Genomic DNA, 15,428 nt, shown 5'->3' with positions numbered 1-15,428 from the left:
TAGTTTCATATATAAGTATGAATTAAACAATTCCACACAAAGCGGTTCTCAGTTTTAGTGTCACTAATTTTCCACGAAAGAATGGCACTTCTTGTGGACCTTTATGTGAGACGTAATATGGTTCGTTTCGGTTTTACTCTCATAACAGGTACATTTGTCCGGGTTTTATCTACTTCCGGCTTCAAAGCCCTGACTGTTGTTTGTATTGATTCCTCACATGCTTTTCGTTGCTGGAGACGTAGCTGTGAAATATGGAGATCATAACCCATCAGGCTAGAGTGTTCATTGAAATAACCTGAACTAAACATGGCCGTTAACGGAGAAAACGGAATCGAGAAGAGTGCCTTTGCCATGTGATATCTCAGCTTGTCAAGAGTTACGCAGTAGTCGAATGAGAAAGTCGTCTATTATATAGCCACTCCACACACTGTGAAAAAGCAATGTCAGTGATGGAAAATGTAGTCTTTTAGGCTGGTTGCAGCTTTTCCAAGTGCTTGCGTGGGTTGTTAAGCATCAATATATTGGGATGACTGCTACAAAAGATTTTCAAATGGACGAACTTGATTCAATTCTGAATGTCTTGTGGCTCTCAGCAAATGATGACCTGGATAGTTTTGGAGGTGAAAGTGTGTTTACAGTATTCATATTGCGTTAGGGGTGTTTTCACGATTAGCAATGGACGAACGAGTATCTTTCAAAGTTAAATGAGTATACAAGGCATGTAAACCAAACATGTTAAGCATGTTATAGTAAACAAAAACAGTAAAATATTCATTCACATTATGTCAGTTCTTGGATATCGGCAGCCCAGAGTATAAATTTATAAATGACATCTCCCTTGGAGTACATGTCTTCTAATACAGTGGTGAACAACCATGATAACAACAGCTTACATATGAAACTTCATGCATGGCAACTATAACCAAGTTTTCACGCCAGTGTTTGATTTGAGTAACTACATGTAGATATAGCTTGCATGAGGTGCATTCACAAAAAGTGTGGTGCCCCCTGATCCCATAAGATTTTCCAAAGTTGCAACATGCATGCATTGACAAGCCAAAATGAAAAAAAAGCATTATGATTTTCACAAAAGTTAATGATTTATTGCAGTAAGAATACTAAGATGTAATAAGAATATGTGCACTAAATGTGACCACCAGAGTTTGAAGATGAGAAGCCGAAGGAAGCTTGACAAATTACATGTACACAGACACAAACATAATCTTTTTCATAAATACTTTGTGCATGAAGACAAACCACTCATGAATATTAGGACACATATTAAGATGTACATTACAAAATAGGTTGGGGAACTGGACAGTCTGTACCCACAGAATTTTTTTCCATACTTTTGGTAGCCTCAGACCCAAATGTTGACATATCCACTCATACAAAAACACATGGACGACTCTTACCAGAAATAGGGAAGGTTGAAAATATGTGATTGTTGAAATGTAACAATGATACATGTTTGAAAGGTAAATGAATCAAGGTTTGGCATGTATGATAAATTAGTATTTTTGTAAATGGAAGAATTGTGCCGAGAATAAAGTGTTATCCACAGTGCTTGATAAATTATTATAGGAACCATCAATATTTTCATCATTTATTATTGTTGCATTGGTTAATGGAATCCAGGTTCAGGCCTTGAAGGGTTACAGCCAAATCCATCAAATTTTGAACATTCTTCCGTGCCAATCTGTCGAAATCATGCTTGAGTGGTTCTGTGCCATTTGGTCGAATTTCAGACAGTGTTAACACACTGGGAAAGTCTAAGTTAACAAATTTGGGGTTGTTCTTGTGTAGAATTAGACTAAATGTTTTTTAAGATAGTTAAAGGGTTCTCAGATGAGGAAGTGGATGTTAGCAATGAACTATCATACGTTTGTTTTATTATTCAGTTATAAAAATGGTTAAAGATGCAGAAAGTCACATTCAAGAAAAACGAAAGAGATGAAGTCAAACCATTCAACACCCCTTGCATCTTTTTTTCATATGATATGTTGTGATAGCTAATAAATAGCTAAGGCTAGGTGCTCATTTGTTGAATGCAATCTGCTATGAAATCAGTAATTTGACGGATCGGTACACAACGCCTTGTTGAAGTACATGAGTATTGGTCATCTAGTATGGGTGTGAATCATCTAGAATTTGGGTGTGAGTCATCCAGGTTTGGGTAAGGTTTGATCAAAAAGTTGTGATTGCTCCAAAATGGATGTGAATCTAATGAGAAGTTTAGGGATGAGTTAGCCATTTCCATTATGTAAGAATCTCCATGGCTACAGGTCATATGGACTTGGGGAGCAATATAATCAATTACTATATGGGCAATGTCTGCACGAGGGAAATTAGTCCTGTTGAAAGTAGTAGACAATACATCATTTAGGTTAAATTGTGTATCTGATGTAAAATATGCTAATTTGTGGTTACCGCTAACCTGATTATGACATACTGTTGTTAATTACAAATCATTATACTAAGAGACATTGAACGTGTAACAAACATTTGAAATGTCTGCAGTATACTATTGTGTTTTTGAACTGCAGTAAAAGTGAGCAACAAACATCTTGCTGAACTTGTGAAGCTGTTCATTACGTAATCAAACAGAAAATATCAGGAATTACCTTATTCTTTATCCATTAAATGAACTTGTATGCATTTTCCTTGTGTAAGTTAACCTTTTTGCAAACTGTACTTCACTAAGGTGTTAGTCATTTGATGTGTATCAGCTTGCTCTAGGTATAGTGAACATACGGTAATCATGAAATGGAATGGACACAGCATAGTTTTTAACAGCGTAGCTAGTTCAGTAAGAGTACTGATGTTCTTATGCATCAATTACAGTATGAGAAATAAGTGTGAAAGTACACTATTGGCTTTCAAACAACAAGAATTTCTATTCAACTGAAACATTGTCTGTTTTCTGCCTCTGTTCATGCTATTATCTTAGATGAAGTAGTTTTAACAAACATTAACTTCCCTGGATTTTTTTCCTGATATTGTTTTGAGATGACATTGCCATTGTTTCAGAAATGTGGTACCAGATCTTCTTGTGGGCTTTGTTCTCCTCCATGTTGGTCCATGTCATAGCATCCCTTATTGCTGTGTGCAGACTGAGGAAGCACAAACTAGGCCGCTGGATTCCAGTGGTGATTGTGGCAATGGGAGTCTTATCTCCTCTAACAGGAGGTGTCGTCACAAGTAAGTTTGTACACCATTCATGCAGTTGGTAACTTATCATCATGAACTATGTATGTCTGCTCTAGATAAGTTTTATATTAATCAAATAATTATTTAAAACACAAATCATAAATGAGAAATTTGATGGTAAAGACTTAGGAGATAACACACTGACTTTTTTGAGTAGAAACTGCAACAGAACAGAGTTGATTTATATCCATTCAACCATTATTGTTGTTGTTGTCATTATCATAACAAACCTATCTAGAATGTGTGAAATGTCGTTCATTGTCACCTGACCAGTAGATAAATATGTTTTCCAATTATTATTTTTTAATCAGGAGTCATCATGTTCAGAAGTATATATTGTTTTCAATATTTGTTTTCATGGTGAGGAGGTAATCTAAACACCTGAGATGTTTTAGAAAATTCATGTCAGAGCCACAGTAAATTGTCATCCTTTTCTATAAGTATTTCTGTAAAAATGGTTAAAATAGTTCATGACACAATAAACTGCGAGTTACTTTTGTTTCAGCACTATTTAGGATGTCTCTTTTTTTAGTTTTGGCTGTGATGCTGTTGAGTTGTATATAACCATTTGGACATTGACGGTCTGCAATTTTGCTTTATTCTCTGTTGTAGGTGCTGTAATAGCAGGAGTGTTCCGAGCTTCAGACTTTGTCATAACTCCATTTTATGCACTTGTGTGTGGAGTGGGTCAAACTATCATTGTCATGTTTATATCCTTCACCAGGATTCTGGCTACACTGTGAAAATCATACAGCAAAGTGTATCTGACACCACATGAGTGCTGGTTAATGATGGGATAGTGATACTGATTCATACCAGACAAGAACACATGAGGGAAAACTAATCTTACTGCAGGTGATGTGATAATACTTGCTTCACTATTATGGAGTGATGTCTCAGTGTTTGATAAACCTGGAGATGCACCTGACAGTGTTCTCACTTGGATATACATATTACAAATCACTGAACCTTAAAATCTACCATTGGACTTGTAAACAGGTTATGTTGTTTATCTTGACAGTGTGGCATTCGGATGCGATCTAAGGTAGGGGTCAGTCTCACCTTCAGACATGGGTTAATATGATTTAGTCCAAATAATGTCAGTTGTATCTGGATAAATTTCCATAGCTAACATGGAAAAGATTTCATATTATATTGTGACGACCGTGATGATGATGAAAGTGTTCCTTCCAGCTGTATACTATTTGTGAAGTTCTTGTACAGTGTACAAGTAGGTATTGTTCCAGATGAATGCAAGTGTAGTATGTGGAAAAGAATGGGTGCTTGTATGTTGAATAAATATCTGTAAAAAAGGTGTTGTGATTTTGTAACTCGTTTCCTTCCATGTAAAGGATGCAAGCATATCAAGAATGTTGGTTTGACACATAGGAGATTCCATGTCAGTGACAAGGCATGTTTAGCAGTGATCCTGGTGATAACACACTGGAGAGTGATCATTTGTTCCACACAAAGGTGACAACAATCTTGTATATTAACAAACCTTCCACTAGATCAGCGTCACTCCCATGAACGACCTACCAGACTTATGGTCTACTGGCTCTCTAGGGATCAAAGATTGAGCCAGACATATCCCAGCAGGAGGAACATGCTCCCCATGTTCCAGGATCTTCTGTCCCTTTTCATGTGGCAGCTCCATTAAGGTGTCTTAGCTTAGGTATGCACGCCATCAAATGGGGGCTCTGGTAGATTTGCAACCTGGCTATACTCCACTGCCCAGGTTTGTTGCTGATCCTGGCTCCAAGAGCATGGTGTCATCCCATAGGAGAATCTGTGGGCCACACTCCAGCAGCCCTTCTGTCTTCTTGAATATCAGAGATAACAACACCCTCTGTAAAATATCTTCCATTATTGGGATTTGGCAACATGTAAACAACTCACTTGGCAGTATTTATTTCATGTAGTTAGATAACATCACATGACATGATAAACAAAGCATGAGACTGGAAGCTTAACAACAGAATAAAAATATGCTGTGTCAAAATAATGACTTCTCCACTATAAACAACACACAAAAAACTCACAAGTCTACACAATGTTTTGAAAGACAAGTCTTCACAACTGAATATTTAATATTTAACCTGACTTTGTTGCATGGCTTTATTGATGTTGGGATGGTGAAAATATCTAACTGAATGTTTGACAAGATTATGATAAATGGTTGATAAGATGGTAATAGTACTACAAGTAAATAATGGTCATGTCAATATTAACAAATATATTTTGGAGCTGATGCAAAATGTAGTTTTCAACCAGTCTAAGTAAACTTAGTCTCAGTGTATTTCATTACACTCCACCACTGAGTCTAACAAAACCTAGTAGAAGGTCGCGTCAGGTAACCTTTGAGCGACCAATGACTGTCCAATCAAACGTGAGACGGTTAAACAGATTTAACCAATCAGACAACGGCTACTATTTAGGGATCGGAGGGACTTACAAAATATTCACGTCACTGACACAGATCTCTCCACAAACAAAAATGCGCATATAACGCAATTACTTGACCTGCAGTATATATGCTTTGGGTTTTCTGTTGACATGGTTACCAGTAGCTAATATTTCTGCAAGATGACATCCTTGAATATTGCCAAAAACACCATTTTCAGCGACTGTTTACTCACCGTTGTCATGGTTGTACTTATGCTGTGTGCATCACCCGGAAGCAAGCGTACGCTAAACAGCATTCGGAATCGTTCGGGTACGAAACCTTTTCGAGATAAAAAGTTCAAAAGGTATGTGCGAATGTCCACTTTCGCGATTTGGTAAGCTGTGTTCTGGCTGGTCAGTTTCAAAGGTTACCTGACGCAACCTCCCAAAAGGTTTTGTTACACTCAGTAATGGAGTGTAACGAAAAGTACTGAGGATAAGTTTACTTAGACTGATTTTTCAACAAGATTATTTTCTAGATCTAAATTATTATGATCGATCCAGATATGTACTGTGGCAGGAATGACTGGCTGTGTAAATAAACGTTTAAAATACTGTACATGATACAAATCTTATGTAAGAGAACAGCTACACAATATGTCTGGCACAAAGTGGCACTCAAATAAGTGTGTAAAATCAGCTATCAAGAGCATACTGTCCCGCATACATTGTTTGTGATATAAGTAATAAATCTCTTCCATTGACTAACTATACAAGCCAAAACATTGCTGAAAATAATTATTAATTACAAAAAAGATATACATCTGGAATGAAAATCTAATTGAAAATCTAATTATGTGCTGAGTCCCTGACAAGTCTTTTTTGTTTAGGATAACTGAAAGCGATCAAATATTTACAACCAGTTTTACATCTTGGACTTGCTTTCACTAATGTAGCATTATGCTTGCTTGTTATGTTCAACAAAGATGACAAAAAGACAGACATCATAGCATGAAAAATTGACAGTTCCTTTAATGGTTAATTCCTTCGTACTTTTGAAGTTGAAGTTGAAATGTATTGCCGCCTTTCAACAGTTTGGTAATTGACAATGCTGGAGTAGAAACTGATACCTTACCTAACTGTTGATTAATTATGAATCCTTGTGCTGGAAAGGAGCATGTATTCTTCCAGTGCATGCTGAGTACAATATCACTGACAATTTGCGTTAGTTTCCAGCATATTCAGATCTAAAAATGTAAATTTTGTGGACATTATAACAATGACATTTGGATATTTCATATCACTCTGAGTACGTCTCATCAGAAAATTTTGCTTTGGCAATTTTTAGCAACCTTTAGCCATATTAATGAGTATGCCCAGGTAGCTAAAAATGGCAAACCTATGATTCTGTTTATGAAATGAATACTTGGCTACGGCTACTTGTACGTCTTTAGTTGTTCCCGCCAACTCCAGGTCAATGCACTGTCCAGTGGTAAGCACAGAAGGCAAACAAACTAAACTACATAAATGACACATCGCCCAGTGGGCTTCTTTAGCATATAACACCCACAATATTTACAACATCATTCACAGATAATGTCTCCCAGAGGCACAGATGGCCTGGGCAGGGGAACTTCACACATGACTTCCTCAGCACTTCCTGTTCTCACTGGCACGTGATATTCAGAGAAGTGAAATAAGGCAGGCAATACACCCTGGCCCTGGTTTTAGTATAGGGTTAAAGGAAGAAATGAGTAAATGTAAATGAATGAACAGGTATCCTTTGTCCCCCATATTCCAACCATTGCCAGGACATGTGAGATCAAGCTCCGACTAGAACACCATGCAGTCACCTCATGTCTAAACTCTCTAAATGTGTTTCTAGGCACAACAGACATGATAAATGCAAATTCAAATGAATGCCTGAAAGTCTGACTTTATATATAGTTTCCATCATATGATATCGGGAGGTCCTAAAAGAAATTCCATGTTCGCGGGTCTATGCCAAAAACAGGAAGAGTGCCCAGATACGGTAACAGTAACATTCAAGGATTTCCTCTTCTTTACACTATACAACAGTGTACCATGTCACATATATACAGCATAATCAGCACCAATCGTTATAACCATAGTAACAATCATGTAAAGTACAATACTTTGAAGAGAAATCAATGGCTTATTTACACAAAAGCAATTATCAAATTTAGTTTGACATTTTTCTGTTTGTCAGTATGATCAACAAGATACCTGTGTGTCTAAATAAACATTTGAGCATTATCCATTTTTAGTCACAGCTTGACAAAACATGTCTGTTTTAACATAACTAGTGGCATTGCCATTCATAGCTGGGAAACACTTTCCCTTGAAATATCAGAGTGGAAATTTATGAAATACAGTTTGGATAGTAAACAATCCTATTCCCACACATCATACTACTGCAGGTGACCTGTAAATGTGGCTCCGTAATCAAAGTTACGTAGTATAATAAAAAGATGGATTGTGATAACTGACACCACCACGACAATGTCTTCAAAATACTTGCCTTCTTTATTTGCCAGCATTATCTGATCAGTTATTGGTCCCTAGATCACGGATAAAGGCCTCAACGGGACACATGCCTCTTGCAAGCACAGTACTACACTGAAGTTAATATGTTCACAACAAAATAGTGACAAATTTTACACGTGAAATACTGTATCAGTAAACAGTCAAGTACATAAATATATCACAACATAACCTGGAGGTTGATGGCAAGAACGAACAAACTTATCAACGATATGTATAAGCAGAATACAGATGCAACACATACAAGTAACAAAAATATATTAAAATACACTTGACTTTGTATTTAGCTTGTAGACTAGAAAGTCACAGGGACCGTCAGCTTAATTGTTAAAATAATCAAAGACCCAGCAGATTATATAGTGTATAACATAAATAAAGGTGGGGCTCTTCCTGACATGATATGAAAAAATTGTAAGAAAAATCCCCCCAGCTTTCTCCTCTGTTTGTAACAGTCAGCCAACAACTACATTCATTGAAGTCTTTTTTGAAAGGTTCACAGTTTTGTTTGATTGTAAATAATGACCATAACAATCATAAGCATACACCATTGAAGTTGAATGAAAGGTTTGCCTTGTCATGATGTAAGACTGTATTGATTAAACGTTTCTGCACTGTATCAGTTCCCAATCCAATAGACACACACCTACACAACTCAAAATGCCCAGCTTTGTGGACTCAGTGCTCAGAAACATGAGCAATTTGAAGATATGGGACAACTACAGTGGCACAAAAATCACATTTGGGTCAAAAAAAAAAGTTTCATAAAAAACCCAAACAAACCTGTTCGTACCAGATAATTTGTGCATTAATCTGATCAGGCCATTATGTCTTGAAACAATGGTGTTTTGGACCCCAGGCAATGTCAAAGGATATATAAATACCCTGAATGTATCATGACAAACTGGAACTTCAGCAGTAGTTTACTACAAAATATTTAAACTTGGTGACTGAGAAAGGGCTTAAGTTGGAAGACAGTCAAAAATAAAAAGCAGAGTAACATACATTGCACAGGGACTTACCTGTTTATAAACGAACAGGTATGTCAACATTTATATGGTAAATACATATGATAAAGAAGTCAAGTTTCTCTTTTTCAATAATTGTATGATATATAGAACAAAAAATATCAATGTAAATTGTATCTGAAACTAATGACACAAGTATACATGTCAGGCACATACTTTGAGGATATGCACCTGTAAGTAACTAAAGCATTAAATATGATAAGGGTACAAACTGAACAAAAGTGGTGTATAACATGATAACAATGCATGTAAACGTGGTCTTAAATGCTGTTAACACTGGTGAGACATGTTTGAAGGTAAATAGCTGAGCAGAAGGTTAAAACATTCCTGGGAATCACCATCAAAGAAAACAACTGTAAAACAAAAAAATAAAGACAGAAACATAGCTGTTCATGTAAACATTCAATTTCTTGCCATGAAATTAGTCCAAATGTACCTAAACCACACAATGATAACAGGTTCTAAGAGATCTATCCTGATCATAAGAGTTGGCTTAATGGGGTCAGGAGTATAATGACATACTATAAAGTAAATCATTGAATTGAACCATCATTGTAAGTTTCCTCTTACGACAAAAACAGGTTGCTTAGAACCCATCCCAAGTTGGAATCTCCAATGCCTTTGGTAGGTATATTTGGTCACCGAATTAATCTGTATTATCTGGCAAAGATGCTAAGGTTTAGGACACCTGCTGAAAAGTACTGGCACACATGCTGGCAGATTTCTCACACCTACATTAAGAATCTGAAGAGTCACCTAACATATCCTTAATAACAGACTGTATTTTTTTTCCATTGTTCTACAATATACACCCTTGATACATTCACCATCATAACAGTTTTGGAGGCATGCCATAACATTTGCACTCCACAAGAGGTATGGTAACAAAATTGGTCCTGGGTACTTATCATACCATCAAGAAGATAAAACTCACTGGATCTTAGATTACCCCATGTTTAAATAATACAAATCAGTCAGCACATAAACGCAAGTCAAACCTAGCTGTGTTCCCATTTCTCATGTTTAATGACTCCTTGTTTCTTGCAGTTTGTTTTTCTCAGATCTCAGATATCAATTTCATCCTCTTCAAGAAGTCTCCTCCTCTGATACAGTCGATACTGCACCTTCCATGTTCTGTAGCTGCACAGAGCTGTTATACCATAAAATGCCATGCAGATGTAGCCAAATACCTGCAACAGAGGACTATCACTCATTAAAGGTGCAACATGTTGCTCCCTCATCTTACTGTGGCAATGCTTGTGAAAATGGTCATTACTTCCTATTGGAGTGTAAATTGCACAACATTCAAAGAGAGATACATGTATTAATGTTACACTTAAAAAGTATTGTAAAACAAGACTCTCCAATCACACTGTCATTGATGTTATATGGAAGTCCTTATATGACCACTGAACAGAATGAATATGTTTTTAAATGTGTGCAAACATAAACTGCGTTCCTTCCTCTTCCATTTTGCTATCTCTTCTCTCTATTCTTTTCTAAGATGTATACAAGCAAAAATGTATGTAAATGTAAATATTAGGGAGCGGGTATTTTAAGTTGGATCACTTGTCCCCAATCCCATTCACATTTGTGAATAAAATATGTTTAAATCAAAGATGCAACAATACATACACATAATTTTGTTTGTTTCTATACTCTGTTCTATATCCTACTACATAATTCATAGCATAGGACAGGATAGTACATGCTCTGTTGTGCATTGACATCGTGAGTAACTTAAGGTGAAGAAAATACACATAACCAACCTCAGAATAGTACCTTATCTCAGTATACTGTGAGACAAACTACTGAATAATGCCAACCTGTCATTTGAACCCATGAATTTGAATAGTGGGGCATTTTTCCATTAAGGTGCTGAGGGCATGTAAAGCGATAAACTACTGTGGAGCATGTCAGTCTACTCTTGCTCTATTGTAATGGGTTCTATTTGCTATTTTCCAGTTGATGATTTCCATACTTAACCAAATTCAACACTCAAATTTTTTTGTGCTTAGATAAAAAAATTAAGAAAATTTTAATTTCTATCCTTGCCTGGTTTCTGTCTGTGTGGATAATATGTTTGTGCTATCCTCGAGGGGAATGAAATGTTATATAAATTCAAAATGGGGTACTATTAAATAAAACAAACAAAACTTTGTAATTTGGTTGCTCAGTGGTTGTTTATCTGCTATTTGCTATATGTAAGTCTCTTGAATCTGCTACTCGTCATCAGTATCACTGTCATCAGTATTGAGGCAAAGTTCAATGACAAGCTTTTCGATTTCATCCTCCAGGGCAATTTCTCGATGCCAATAACGATTCTCTATTTCAATCACATGTCTGCAACAGTCTGACCATTCCTTCTGCTCAACAGATGGCAATCGTTCTTCGCAAGCCTACAGACGCCATTTGAAATCTAAATTCTGGGACCCAATCCCAATTTTCAAAATTGCCCAAATTAATCATATGGCATTGAAATCAGCGTAATAAGGAGGTAATCAGAGAAAAGTATGCTCATGGGTTTTCAGAATTTCATTGACATGATATTCAGGGCCGTGTGAACGTGATTTCACCTGTGCATGCAATTCAGCCTTCAACATTGAATGTTTAAAAGGTATATCATGTCTTTGTAGCCACGATTTGATTTCATCTTTCCAATGTGCAGCTGTTGGAGCTTTGTCTATTTGTTTGCTATGGTAAGGGGCATTGTCCATTATACCTACTGAGATTTGGGGCAAATTAAGAACAAGTTTTTCTTCCAACCACTTAGAGAGAAATTGTTGAAATTCATTTTGTCATGGTAATCGCCACCCTTTTGTTTGGCTGTAAATAACAAGGAAGCATTAGGAAAGAACCCCTCACATGTACCAGCATGGACTATAATTAATCTTTGAAATGTCTGGTGTAATGTGTTTTCGGGGAAATAGTGCAAAAGATGATCATGAACAGTATTGCGCATCAGTAGATTATCAAAACTGTTATTCCGTTAATAAATATCACCTCATCTTTTATAAATTTATTGTTACAATGTTCTGTTGTCTGCTGGTTTCCAATGCAACACACATTTTGTGCCTTTCCGCAAGCACGAGCGTTAGAAGTGACGTACCATGTTTTCGTGTTACTCGCTATTTCGCGGGGTAACGCCCTTGTATGGAAGCGCATGTGATTCAATCTTCTCCACAGAAATCAACAAATACAACATGTCATTGGTTAAGCCATTTTGTCACTGATGAGAAATTACTGGAGTATCGTCTTTTTATAACAAAATCGCATACCATCAAAATGATACTGAGTGAGTCATGTCAGCTTGCTGAACTGCTTTGTTAATTCCTTTTGTTATTTGGTTATCATCACACCTGATAATAAGTTTGAAGTCGGTAATCGGCTAACTACAAAGCACTTCCGCCTCAGGCAATCCAGCTAGTCCGACTTAATTAGTGATGTTTTCATAGTAAATTATCTTGAAAGCTGAGACTTCAGTCCGAAATCTGAGTTACATGAAGTTCGAATTATTTAGCCTACATGTAATGATAACTTAGTTAACTTCTGCCGGGACTAACAATTTCAGTCCGAATTATATAGAAAACCGAGTTACTTAGGGTCCGAGTAAGACAGCTTCCACTATACTATTATCTTGCAAAGTGGACTGTGAAAATAACTAAACTTTGCAGGTATTTAAAACTTTCCATGTCGTACTGTAAATTGGGTAAACAGGGTCAATTCATTCCTTCACAAACGTGTGAGGTTGCCTACAATGTCATTCAGTACATGTGATCAAGCGAGGTTGAGGTGTCGGGTGTAAAAACCTTGGAGTCAACTTTGTGTGCTGACTCTTTCTGTGTTGTCACAACCCCTAGTGTGCAGTACACAACCCTGTGCACTTAAAAGAACCCACGAATCCATTGGTATATGACCAGATGGTGGCCACATGAATATGTGCATACACCTAGTTGCTGGTACAGCAACGTGCCGTATGTGTCAGTCCATTCAGCTGTGAATTGGGTACCTTGTTAGGATGAGAGAGCCTCAATAAACTCGATGCGTCTAGTGGCAGCAAGAGTTGCGTACTACTTGGGTGATGTCAATCTCCTTCCAGAGACCAGATACTGCATCCAAAATGAGGGACTTTACAGAGGCCATCTGACGAAGATTATATGTCAGCCAATGTTGAAGATGGGGAGGTGGCAAATTGCAGAAGGTGGGAGGAGAAGATTATTACATGTTTATATTTTAATATAGTTGCAACTGTCGCAGGTTTTTATAATGGACATTTTAATTGTAATACATACTCCAAAGAGGACTTCTTCTGAAAAAAGAATGATATGCATTTCATTAAGCATACTCACCACACACACAACCAGCTGATGAATGGTTTCTTGAGATACATTGGTCTGCATCTTGATATAGAAGTCAAAAGCACTAGCAACAAGGGATGTTCCCACCAGGTATAGAAAGGCAAATACTGAATACAGTATCAAGTCCTGTAAAAGGAAGTAACAATGTAATGATTCTAACAAATAAGATCAGGAAGACATTATGGCATCTTTTTAAAGTTGGCTCAGCATCCATCATGTTCATGGTAGGTTTCACATTAGATTTCAAAGGAGATCTATCAACCAAGTTAACCACACTGTAGCTTTAAAACATCAAGCATAAATTATGTAGTTGTTCCATCATGTTCAAAGGGATCTAAAATAAAACATAAGTATGTGTGGATCATGTCTGGATTACTTTGCCATGATAACTTACAATGAAAGTCCACTCAAAAGGGAAGACAAAAACAAGGCTTGTGATGTTGGCAAGGATGGAAAGGAAGCTGAAGAGTAGAGTGAGGATGAGCACAAAAATCATGATACGGAAATGCCAGCTCAGGGGCAGGTTGAGAAGTCCACCCTCATATCCACCAGACGTTACCAGGCACACCAGTGTCATCAATGACAAGATCTGCAACATCAACAAAAATAACAACTTGCTGGTTTAAATGTAGCATTATGCCTACAACAAGAGTTATCAATAAGCACAGGCAAACTAATGCAAACAGGGTTGTGCAACAAAAAGATTACCTGTCTTCCTACATGACAATGAAGCAAGCAAAGAATGGCAACATGCTTCCCTTGCTTTGGTTCAATTTGTTTTGTAACATCAAAATAAAATGTTGCCAGCATTAATGAAAGACACCCATTTCCCATGATTTCCTCACTGGGTTGTGCTTTCAAATTTCCAACCTCATGTTTAATAATTACTCACGCAAAATATAGATAATTCCCCTGTTCCTTCACTCTGTTGAAACCAGCAGGGGCAATGGAGGTGAAGATTTATTTGACGTGTCATGAGTGACACTTAAAATGTTGAATTATATTTTTGTGCACACTGCTCATATCCTGGCAAGGCCTACATTGAACACATCTTGCCATAGGTTTCATGCTGGACTAGTAGAGTAGTTGTGTAAGTGGCTTTCAAGGGCCCTAAATAACTTGCAGTAACAGTTCTGCCTCTACCTCACCCTATATGTACATTCAATAAAATAGAATTGGGATAAAAATACAATCAATGAACGTGTTGGAATAATATACCAGGAGCAAATTTACTACCTAAAAATAAGGGGTACGGTTGGAACTCTTTCCTAATTGCAAATATTCCAAATCTTTAAGGTCACACAATAAAGACTTACGACTTGTAATACACGAAGAATACCGGCACATGTTAGCAAATAACTAAAGTCAAAGATGACCATGACAACTTCATTCTTCCGTTTGCTTTTGGGAGGACTTGTAGGAGTTTTCACGCGATACTTTGGTTCAGGTTTAGATTTTCGTCCATGATCATGGTCATCAGTGTTAATTTCGGTACAGTTGTTTTCATTTTCCAATTCTCTCGAGGACACCTCTCTGTCCTGAAGCTGATACGGCCCATCATAATGCGGATTGGAAATACTTGTACAAGAAGATGTCTCTGAATTTGGGTAGAAGCTTGGTTCTTCACTTAGCTCGCTATGGTGAGAAGGGTCGTCTTCTTCGTCCATGTCTCAATTATTACCAAACCTCAACTGATTTTATTCCACACCGTCATTTTGACATTGAACCGGAAGTAATGCAGACGGCCCTTTAATAGTCGCTTAATACACATACAGTAAAACTTTATGTTTTTACATCTTTTATCCATAATACAGAAGTTAGGAGCAGGAGTGTATCTCAACCTGTTTTATCTGTGACTACGGCTGCATGAATTTATTCATTAAAT

At 37.0% G+C, this 15,428-nt stretch overlaps 2 protein-coding genes across 2 annotated transcripts; one reads left to right on the top strand and one right to left on the bottom strand.

The window, feature by feature from the left end:
- Positions 1 to 160: 160 nt before the first annotated feature.
- Positions 161 to 4,527, top strand: LOC137257950 (transmembrane protein 170A-like). The gene is made up of 3 exons (XM_067795464.1): positions 161 to 620; positions 3,031 to 3,201; positions 3,823 to 4,527. The coding sequence occupies exons 1-3, from the start codon at positions 527 to 529 to the stop codon at positions 3,951 to 3,953; spliced, it is 396 nt and encodes a 131-aa protein (XP_067651565.1). The 5' UTR covers positions 161 to 526; the 3' UTR covers positions 3,954 to 4,527.
- Positions 4,528 to 5,105: 578 nt separating this feature from the next.
- On the bottom strand, positions 5,106 to 15,286 carry LOC137258823 (uncharacterized). Its single transcript, XM_067796517.1, has 4 exons — positions 14,860 to 15,286; positions 13,938 to 14,132; positions 13,535 to 13,669; positions 5,106 to 10,375 (listed from the first exon to the last, which is right to left on the bottom strand). Exons 1-4 carry the CDS (start codon positions 15,208 to 15,210, stop codon positions 10,250 to 10,252), a joined length of 807 nt encoding a protein of 268 aa, XP_067652618.1. The 5' UTR covers positions 15,211 to 15,286; the 3' UTR covers positions 5,106 to 10,249.
- Positions 15,287 to 15,428: the final 142 nt, after the last annotated feature.

This window comes from Haliotis asinina, chromosome 12 (genome assembly GCF_037392515.1).
Source record: "Haliotis asinina isolate JCU_RB_2024 chromosome 12, JCU_Hal_asi_v2, whole genome shotgun sequence".
Taxonomy (NCBI): Eukaryota; Metazoa; Mollusca; class Gastropoda; order Lepetellida; family Haliotidae; genus Haliotis; species Haliotis asinina.
The sequence above is the reverse complement of the archived record's forward strand: the minus strand, read 5'-3'. Positions and strand labels throughout refer to the sequence as shown.